The sequence below is a fragment of the Citrus clementina genome, unplaced genomic scaffold (genome assembly GCF_000493195.1).
Source record: "Citrus clementina cultivar Clemenules unplaced genomic scaffold, Citrus_clementina_v1.0 scaffold_3, whole genome shotgun sequence".
Lineage (NCBI taxonomy): Eukaryota > Viridiplantae > Streptophyta > Magnoliopsida > Sapindales > Rutaceae > Citrus > Citrus x clementina.
In genome coordinates this window covers 10,719,926-10,731,360 of record NW_006262339.1, presented here as the reverse complement: position 1 = coordinate 10,731,360, position 11,435 = coordinate 10,719,926, and the positions used below count along the sequence as shown (strand labels likewise).

General features: G+C 33.1%; 1 protein-coding gene across 1 annotated transcript; it reads left to right on the top strand.

Annotated features, from left to right (window-relative positions):
* The first annotated feature begins 9,127 nt into the window (after positions 1–9,127).
* LOC112100060 (zinc finger BED domain-containing protein RICESLEEPER 2-like) lies at positions 9,128–10,877 on the top strand. The gene is made up of 3 exons (XM_024187711.1): positions 9,128–10,454; positions 10,545–10,624; positions 10,722–10,877. The coding sequence occupies exon 1, from the start codon at positions 9,212–9,214 to the stop codon at positions 10,130–10,132; it is 921 nt and encodes a 306-aa protein (XP_024043479.1). The 5' UTR covers positions 9,128–9,211; the 3' UTR covers positions 10,133–10,454; positions 10,545–10,624; positions 10,722–10,877.
* The last annotated feature ends 558 nt before the right edge of the window (positions 10,878–11,435 follow it).

Below are 11,435 nucleotides of genomic sequence, written 5' to 3'. Positions count from 1 at the left end.
AGATTGTAACCTTTGGGCCATAAATGTTCTTGATAGGTATTTTGGCTATTTCCAACACTACGAGTATTTTGGCTATTTCTAATATTGTTTTAAGAATAATATTGATGGAAGAACTTGTATCCAATAAAGCTTTTCTGACCAGTACTCTGTTGATCTCAGCTTCTAGAAATAGTAGAAGCTATTAATTAGGATGTATTGCCTCAATATCCTCATAAAAAAGATAACTACATTAGTAGATTTGAGATAAGCCTGATTGATTTATGCTTTAGATGTATAACACTTTAGTCCATACTGGACAGAAACTCTTAGCAGTGCTTTAGTAGTTGCTGTATATAGCTTCAAACCGTGTCTCAACTACTCAAATAAAGATTCGAAATTATGCTTACAACGGAGAGCACATACCATAAAGTCGTTATCTTTTAGTGTCTTTTACTCCTCCTTAGTATTATCTTTCATCACAACATTTGTAGGTGAACCATTATCATTTGTAGTAAAATGAGCAATAGTTATCATAGTTACTTGATCATCGTGGTAAGGCAGCAAGTGAAAATAAGCATCTTGTTCCTTTCCTTGAAGTTGTAACAATCCATCTGCTATCTTTTCTTTCATCATTTTGATGATATGGCGACAATGCCTTGTGGGATGAATAAGGCGTTAATGTAGGCAACAAAGCTTTGAGTTTTTCTATTTTATATCACTCAATAGTCTTGTTGGTTTAAATGGCTAGAGTAATCCATAAATAACATCAGATTCTTTTTTTTGTGCAAGGCAACTAAAAGATGTTGGGGCTTCCTTTCTTGGCATTCTTTTCTTATATAGCTGGAAACATGTTTCAACTAAGTTAGCTTAAGAAGCCTCCCATCTTTTGATAAAAGTGGGTGTTTCCTCTCATGGATAAAGTAGTTTTTCTAGCCTTTTTTTAGTGACAGACTAAAGTTGGGATATCGTAATTCTTCAAAAATACTCGTTGGTTGTTCACCATGTTGCAAATGAAAATATGTGCTGATTCTTTCTCAAATTTAGACTTATAGTAAGCCAAAACTAAATTTATGAAACACTTGACATAGTCCACCAAACCTTCTTTATGTCCCTGAACAATTTTATTCAAATCCTCTATAGTTGTTCGGTTTGCAGTTTGAACATACTTCAAGCAAAACTTAGAAGCCATTTCATTCCAAGAGTGGATTAAACTGACTTCCAAATAGCATACCAAATAGAAACACAATTAGTGAAGGATTTGAAAAATTCTCTCAATTGAAGCTCTAGGTCAAGAACATATTGGCCAAGAGTGTTAATGTAATGATTAATATGTTATCTGAGATTGCCTTTTCACGCGTCAAACAAGGTAAATTATAACAATAATAACCTTCATGATGAGACCTATACATGATCTCTTATGGATATAGTGGCAACTAAGAATCTAATATATTGCATATTTTGATTATGGCACCACAAGAGATTCATTACCTCTGCTAAGAGTTATACTTCAGTCCAAACTTGAGGCGTTTTGTTGAATTCTGGAGAGGTATTCATAACTAGCCACGTGAACGGCTCGCTTGGAGGGACAAACACTTGTCTACAATGAGGATTAAGTTAAATTCTCTTGGATAGGCTTGTTGTGGATCTTGGACGTGATTCTGTAGGTTGATCTTGTGGGTTGACTTGTCATTGCCTTCATTGCATGGTTACTTGTTGTTGACTAGGCATTTCTATTATTGTTTGTCAGATATAGTTCTTTATATGGTCCATTACTTCTTCAAAATTTTCGCGTTCACTATTGCTCTGACTGCAGAATTTATAACTCTTTCACTACTAGAAACCATCATCAAAATCCTAACCAAACTCCCCAGTGAAGTTGCCAAACGTTTTAGGGAAGGAATTTCACTAAGCCATGTGTCATAAGGATAGACTCTTTCTCGATTGAAATAAAGTTGGGCTTGAATGGAAATTGGGGCTAAGTGGTCTGTAATCTACTTAATTCTTGTGTGGTTTGAAGAGTAAGGTCTAAAAGCATATTTAACCATTGATAAAAAATATTCCAAACATTCGTATTTTTCATAGTTACAATTTCTAGGCTATTAAAATACTAGAAAATTAATATTAGGTTACAGGTTCTCTTTTATTCACTAGTGTATTTCGTTCCCACATCATTATTCACAGTAAGTGTCATTATTGTTTAAGTCCAAGTCTGCTACTCAACAAAACATTAGCCAAAGTCAAAGTTGCAGCAGGAGCATACTTGGGGCGTATCAATGCCTAATTCGCTTTTGGTCCTTACTCTTCAAACCTCACAATAGAATCAGGCAGATGCAAACCACTTAGCCCAAATGTTCATTCAAGCACGATCTTTATTTCAACTGGGAAGGAGCCTATCCTTGTGACACATGGCCTCTGAAAACCCAAAAATAGATTTTACAATAATTTAATTGTTAATTAATTTGTAGAATATTACTGAATGTCTTTGCCATACCATTTAACGTGCTTTGTCGATAATTTCATTGCCTGGTACCATTCATCGTCATCCTTCACTGCTCGGTAGTGTATTTTGATATTAAATTAATACCAAAGAAATCATAGTCATAAGCTCAACGTATGGAACTAATTTCTAGTCAAATTATAAATTTGAATGTCTATCTATGGCTAGCAGAAGCATGCTAGAGACATTGGTACTGTTACGCAGGGCTCTTGGTAAAGATTCTAATGATACTAAGTATGGCATCAATGGATAAGATAAATAAATTTTTGGCAGTTGTAGCGGTGTACAACAGTAAAAATCAAAATAATAATATAATATAAATTATAATATAAAATAGTTATATAAATACTTTCCATATTATACTAAACACAATTCTACATTAAATTTTCTACACTCTAATCAGCTTATTATAGTACAATGCTATGCATCAAATGCACCCTTAGTGCTATATTTTTTAAGTTATAACTGACCAATTTTACTGCCAAACAGGATTTTAAAATGTTTGTAAACATTGACCACTTAAAACGATAGGATTGCCCTTTAGAAGAAGTTAGTTCTAAAAAGTCTTATATTTATGGTTAATTTTGTCCTTTCAAAGGCAATGTTTGTTAATGTAATAAAGAAAGAATAATGTTATTTTATTTAATTAGGATACTTGGTTTATATTCTATCCAATAATTAATTCTTAACTTTTATTATTTCTAATTTAAATGATGACTCTATTAATGACATATCAGCAGAATACAACATAATTATTCCAACTGAATAAGTTAATATCACCAATGAAGAAAAAGGATTACAATAAAATTCCTGAAAGTGAATCATTTGGGGAAACACGAATAGCTCTAATTGTGATTAGGTCGATACTGAAAAGACACCAATAATATCGTTTATGGACTCAAAACCTTGTTGCCCTATAGATAGGATTGGATTATCTAATTGCATTTGCATCCCAAACACATTTTAGTATTTGCACTTTTTTTTGTTGTTAGAAAGTATCTATCCCCTAAAATAGTTTCTAATCGTACATTTCCTCAAGAGACCGAATAATCAAATTTAGTGAACAATTTTTTACTCCGTAGACCCATGAAAATGCCTAAATTATCTTTAATCTTCTTTGTGCTCTATACACCGGTGATAATATTAGAAACTTCTCTGAAGATCAAGATCTACCACAAACCCTCTCTTTCCAATGTGACTTATCAAGGTTACTCGACTGACTTTTGCTTGGGATTCTAACCGAACTCTTGATGCACAAGAAACATTTTCAAACCTCCAATTTACAGTCTTTTGATCTAAATTAGTTGTTAGAAATGTATCATATTGAGATTAAAAAGTAAAAGTTGAATGCGAAGAAGATTGTTCGATTAATTAGTTAGTATCTATGTAATATATCTGCAGGATTTTCAACATCTTTACTATTGCTTAATTTAGTGGAAAAAAGAGTGATTGGGTGTAACTATATTTACTACTAATTGCAGAATTTGATAACCTTAGTTTCCATCTATTTCACTGGGCAACAACGAGCCATGTTAATTGTCTCTGATGACCAATGAACTCAAGTAGAGGACGGATGTGAAAAACAGTGTAAAATGCGTTAACGTTAATGTAGAAATAGTCATGGTTAGTCCTAGTATCTTGCAGTAATTTTAGTCCAAGTCAATAACAATGTTGTAAGTGGTTCCTTGTGTTTAGGAAGTCCACGATTTGGTGTATTTGAGTCTATCCTTGTTTTGTGAGTTGTGGGGCTGTTAGTTGCGTTAGTGACTCCTGATTTGCAGAGGAATTTGTTATGTTTAGCAGTATATAATCGTTTATTACCATTCAATAATAATCATTCAACTTCTACAGCAAAACTTATAACATTATCTATCTTTTGAACTATCAATCTTTATTTTAAATTCCTCTCATCCTAACAGGTGCAGAGGAGTGTGATTTGCCTCAGTGTCTTATTCCTTTTTTATTTCAACAAAATGTAATGTTATTTGATTTTAATTATACACGTTGTCCTCAATGGTAATTTACTCGTTGGGTATTTTAGTCATAAAATTTTGAAAATTTAGGGCCTGTTTGGTATTGTTTTTGAATTTGTATTTTCTGAGAATAAAAACGAAAATGAAAATGGTGTTTTGCAGTTGCTGTATTTCGAATTTAAATATGCGTTTGGTATCATTTTCTGTATCCTATATTTTAAAACTGAAAACAGTAATATGCGTTTGGTAGACACAATTAAAAATGATAAAAATAGATAATATGCGTTTGGTAATGTTTTTTTCAAAAACAGTTTTTACTAATCATTTACATTATATTTATAGTCATAAAATAATTATTTAGCTAATACACACAAATACAAAAAATAATTTAATCAAATTTTTAACATCGTTTAAAAATGCCTTCGAATTCCCAATATTAATTTTTAATTATATTATGTTTTTAGTTATATTATGTTTGGTATTTCACTACATAACACTGTATTAAATAGTTTTGGTGATTAATTTTAATTATATATTTAGAAAACAATATTTATTAGTACTTAAAAAAAGAAAATATAAAAGAATTTAAGAATTTTTACATCAATTTATTTACTAAAAATGTGAAAAAAATTATCATTATTCTTCATTGAATACACGTAAATTAAGCAAAGTTTAAAATTTTTGGCAACATAACATTTATTTTTTGTAGCAATTTTCCCTTCTAAAATAAAAATCCAAGCTAATAATTTATCCAAATAACCTCTTAAAAAATATCACGACATAAAGAAATAGTTCAAACGTACAAAACTCATTGAAAGTCATCTTCGGATAATAGCATAAAAGTGTACACATTTCTATTTGCTAAAACATAGTCACAAAATAATAAATTGATATAATAGTTGCAATATAATCACATAAAATGTGGATTGTGTGAAATAACCCAAGTATATACATCCACGTTCCCAAATACTATTGCAAAATATCATTGTTAAGTTATAAATGCATGCTCCCCAATCAAAAGGCTAGCTAAATAACAGACAGTAAATTCTTAACACCATTTACATCCTTCAATGCAGCAAATTTCTCAAGTTGATTTGTTGGAGACGAAGGAACTAACAAAATGTCAATTCCTTGATCAATGCCACCAGCTTTTACTTTCCATGAAACCAATGTCATAGGCTTTGGATCATCAGCTTTTACAAATGTCACGTCTGGCTCCTTGCAGCAAGTTTCATCTAACTTCAGTTTCCCAAGCAAATTTCACAAGCATCGGCTTTTACAAATCTTCGGTTTGAATAGTTCAGTCTCTTCAATTTGCTTCAATACTTGTTTCTGAAATACCAAACACGAAGCCTAAATATTAGAAAATAGAGATTTAATTATATAAATCTTGATAATTAACAAGCTTTAATTACTTTCTCTATTTTACTTAAGAAACCACTGGCATATTCTTGTCTCCAAAACTTAGCAACACACTTCACCAAGTCTTTAAATCAAAGGACACTGATTTAAGTATAACAAAGTGGAAAGTTTCAGCACCCTTTACATCCTTCAATTTCACAGCAGGACATTATAAATGCAAAGAAAACATGAAGTTTAGACAATCTGTGTACAGCCAAAAGGCTAGCTAACAGTTCAAAATCAACCAAGAATGCCACCAAAATTCAATAACATATTTGCATAGCTTTCTCTTCTGATAGAATAATTGAAAAATTCCAACATATATGATGATGATATATGTCCACCGAGATTAAAGCTATCATGTAAATTAGGTAAACCCAACCCAAATGAGATATAAAATAATCCAAAACCCAAATCACCATGACTAAAATAATTCAAAATCTAATTAAAAAAAATTAATAATTTACCTTGATACTCTGCTACAATTGTGTGATGAAGCTCCAATGAAGGATTCGTCAATGGAGTCCGGAGGCTGCAGCCTAAATTTATACGGCAAAGCTGAACAGGTTTAGCGTGCAGGCAGCAAAGACGAAGTACGGCGACGGTGTTCTGCGGGCATTTACTCAAATAAAATAAAAAAATCAGCAACTCACAATAGTAGAGACGGAGCTGACAGAGCAGTAGCAGTCGAGACGGAGCAGCGACGGTGGCGGAGATGGAGCAATAACAGTGGCCCAATGAAGCAGTGGCGGTGGCCAGTACAGCAGCCGTTTTGGGCACAACGAGAGAGAGTAACCACTGTGAGTAGATCGCGAGAGAGAGTCGAGGAGATAAAGCACACCGAGAGAGTAAACGCTGTGAGTAGATCGGGAGAGAGAGTTGAAGAGACAAGCCCGAAGAGATAAGGATGAAGTGAGAGTCGCTGGAGTTTGTTTTTTAATCTATTTTTTAGTTTAGTTTTGGAATATAGCGAGAACATGTTAAACACGTTCTCACTTTCACAGTTATAAAAGTGAATCTCAAATTATTTGTTTTATAATTTGATTTTTGAAATCGAGCCACCAAACGCGTACTAACTTAAATTTAGAAAAGGAAAATGAAAACAGGGCCTCTAAAACGATACCAAATGGGCCCTTAGGCGTTGGGAGTATTCGTTTGGGTGCAGATAGTGTCATCCTTAAGAATATCCCTCACTTTTTTTTAAGTTCATTTTCATTACGTTTTATATAGATAGACTTAGAGTTGGTAGTAATACCCACAGGGCCCCGAATCGGTGGGGCCCATATTAATTTGGGGCGGGTATGGGGTCCCAGAAAAATTTAAAATTAAATTCGGGTTAGTTTCGGGTGTGGGTCTAATCCCCAAAACATTTTTGGGTTTGGATTTGGAGATTTTGTCGAGTCCTCGAACCCGACCCAAAATAAAAAGAACAGAAAAACAAGTTTGCAGAACGCAATCCCTAGTCCAGTAGTCCCCCTTCTCTTTCTTGACTTCTTTATCGTGAAAGAGAGAGAACGACACACACCTGCTGCAGCCGCTGCCACTGCCGTTAACTAATGCCGACGCCGACACCGACTCCCGTACCCACGGTCTAGTTTCTTTAGTAGCTGAACAAGTTAGTGGAAACACCATATGTATATTTTTGTCTTTTTAAAGTTTCTTATTAGTATTTTTGATGCAATTGTACAAATTGAGGTTGTGAATTTGACAATCTCTCGAATTTGAAACTAACAAGTTGAGATATTGTGGAAGCCGTTTAGTTTTTTTTTTTTAAATAAACCCATAGCTTCATGATAAGCTATCGTCCATTAAATACCCACCATCACTTATTTTATTTTTTAAATTAAGAGATCTTTTACTTTCTGAGGTATAGATCACCATCTGGTTTGGTATAAGATTCTTGTAACTCGGTCGTAGACAGCGTTTTTCCATGAGGAATTTTCACTAATCATGATTGATCTTTTGCTTTTCTTTGTTCAAAAATATTTTATGATTAAACAAAAAAGTCGGGGTTTTGAATTCGGATATTCAGAATTGTAAAACATAGTTGATAATTTTTCTAAAATAATTTTAAAACTTAAAGCAACAACAAAAATAATTTTGAATTCAGGTTATTCCATTGATTTTTTAAAATGATGATTTCTGGAGGTGGGTTTGGATTGTTGAATTTTGGATATGGCTTAAAGCAACAACAAAAATTCGTAATGTGATTCTCTCTTTTGGCTATTTATATGATAATGTGATGGTTTGGTATAATTCATTATATGATAATGAATTCTCTCTGATTGTTTTGGTTTTCCAATTTTCTGTATGTTTATGTTCTATTTGTTAATTTCTATTATGTTGGAACAATTTGGCTGAGGGTCTTTAACTAATGATAGTTTGTTTAAATGTGCATGAGAACTATATACTTTGGATAGTTAAATTTTGCTTCTTGGCTTGATTGTAGGTTTGACATTCAATATGTCAAGTTCTTTGCCCACACCACACTTAATGGATGATGAGGGCAATCAAACTCAAAGTGAATCAGCTGCTAGTGTTACTCACGGTGGGTTACGACATAGAGGACGGATGAGGTCAATTGTGTGGGAGCATTTTGAGAAGAAAAAAATTAATGGGATTGATAAGGCTGTGTGCAATTATTGTAAAAATTCATTGGTAGCAAGGAGTACTGATGGAACAAAGCACCTACACGATCATTTGAAGACATGTCAAGTGAAAAAGGAAATAGAGGCCACGTAATTCCCACCGACAAAGAAAGGTGCTAGTGAAAAAGGGAAGACTACTGTAGAAACTCATTTTGATCTTGATGTTATGAGGAGAAAAATGGCACGTGCTATTGTCATGCATGAGTACCCTTTGAGTATTGTAGAGCATCAGGGGTTGAGGGATGTTATGTCTTCTCTAAATCAATTGTGGAAGTCGGTGTCTCGAAATACTATCAAGAAGGAGATTGTAGACATGTATGTGTGTGAAAGAGTCAAATATATCAGTGTATTGGAGCAAGCTCAAGGTAGAATTGCTATTATAACTGATATATGGACTGCAGAAAATCAAATAAAAGCATATATGGCAATCACTGCACACTTTATTGACAACGGTTGGGCATTACAGAGCATACTTTTGAGGTTAAATTCTTACTATTTTGATTTTTTTAATTATTAATGATCAATATGAATTTTTTTAATTATTAATGATTAATCTGAATTTTGATAAGTATTAATGATCAATCTGATTCTTTTAATTATTACTAATCCATCTGTATTTTTTAAATTAATAATCAATATGATTTTTTTTCCTTTTTTTTAGCTTTTTAGAAGTGCTTGGTTCTCACACAGGCCAAGTGCTTTGTGATAAGTTGATGGGTTCGTTATTGGAGCTCAACATTGAGCGTAAGTTATCCTCCATAATTGTTGACAATGCTGCTACTAACGGTCGTATGATTGATTTTATGTTGTTGGCACTAGATAAAAATGATCTCATTTTGGGTGGACAAAAGTTTCATGTTCGTTGTTGTGCCCACATTCTAAATTTGACTGTAAAAGATGGTTTAAGTGTGATTGGTGATTTAATTGCAAACATTCGTGAGAGTTTTATTTTTTGGTCAGGATCACCTAAAAGGAAATCGTCATTTGATGAGAATGCGCGTAAATTAGTCATTACTTCTGGTAGAAAACCAGTACAAGACTGTCCAACTAGATGGAATTCTACTTATCTCATGATATATTCTGCATTGCATTATAAGAATGTTTTTTATCGATTGAAGAATATTGATGGACAGTATAAGTGTTTTCCTAGTGAGCATGATTGGCAATTGGCTAGTGCCTTAGAAAATGATTTGAAATGTTTTTATGATTGTACGACATTGTTTTCTGGTACTAGTTATCCAACATCTAATTTATTTCTACACTATGTGTGTGATATTAGATTGCGCCTGAATGAGTGGGTTTCAACTCCTACGTATGATGAATTTAGAATCATGGCACAAAAAATGATTGAAAAGATTGATAAGCATTGGCATGACATGAGTGAAATATTGTCTATTGCATGTATCTTTGATCCTAAGTTCAAAATTAGGTTGGTTGAATATTACTTTTCCATGATTTATGGGGATGATGGTACTTCTCGTGTCCATATAGTGCATGGCGATTGTCAAAGTATAGTGAAAGAGTACAAAGCTAGATATGCATCAGCTGATAGTTCTCCTAGGTATAGCTCTAGTTCTTTGAGTACTTCTCATTCTATGCCGAGTTCGGGTTCCTATAAGAGTTCAACTGAATAGATTTTGGGGTTTACTAGTTTTGTTAATGTTGGCAATGAGGAAGTAAAGGATGAGCCAGACACTTATTTAGGTGAAAAGTTAGTACCATTTAATGTTGAGGAAGACTTTGATGTTTTATCTTGGTGGAAGGTGAATGGTGGTAACTATCCTATATTGTCTCGAATTGCAAGAGATATTTTGGCTATTCCAGTTACCATTGTTGCTTCTGAATCTGCTTTTAGCACAGGTGGTCGATTTGTAAGTGCATATTGCAATAGACTTCATCTAAGCACATTGGAGGCTTTGATGTGTAGTTAAAGTTGGATACGTGCTCTTTGTGGAGGTATATGGTTTTTATTCTTATTTTTGTATTTTTATTTATTTAAATTAACTAATAATTCGTTTGCTTTCTATATTCATATTTTTTAAATAGCTGTGGCATCGTCCTCTCTGGCATATGCCAAGATTCTTGATGAGGAGCCAGAGATTGAAACAGATGTAGAGGCTGTAGAGGTATATAGTTTTAGTTTATATTATCTTGTCAAGTATTTATTAAGTTGAATTGTTAAAACATATTTTTATTGATTTTTGTTTGTTTATGTTGTTATAGGTTTATGAAGAATCGTAGAATGTGCATCAATGGTGATGGCTACAAGTTTATGTTGAAGACTTAAAATTATTTTGATTTGTCGTATAAAATTTGATCATTTGTAATTATGTCGAAAGCTTAAAATTATTATGTTTTTATTTCTGTGGAGGTTGTTAATATTTGATCACTTGTAATTTTATTTCTAATATAGAATTTGATCATTTGTAATTTTTTTTCTAAATATGGAGGTTGTTAGAATTATTATTATTATTATTTTTAAAAAAAAGAGGAAAGTGAAATATTTAAAAATTATTATTTAAAAAATGGGGATCGGGTCCCCGCTTTAATCCCTGCTCAATTCGAGATTTTCGGGGATATACCCAAACTATCCCCATTACAATTTTTTAAGTATGGGGCGGGTTCGGAGAAAAGCTTTTAAATTAGGTTTGGGTTCGGGTTCGGGTTCGGGGATCATAATCCCCGGCCTGAACCCGCCCCATTAACATCCCTAGATAGACTAGACAAAAGCTTAGTGTAGAATTTCTTCGGTGATAGGCCCCTCTTGAATTAAAGGCTTTTGGCGTTTATATGGAATTTTTGTGCAATCAGATTTGAGTCGCTGAATCTGTTGTAGTTCCTTTAATTTAGCATATAATCTTGTTCAAGAGTACTTGGAGTAAAAGAAGAGGAAGCACTTTCAGGACGGTTTTGTTAGGATGTGTGTCCCATTATGGG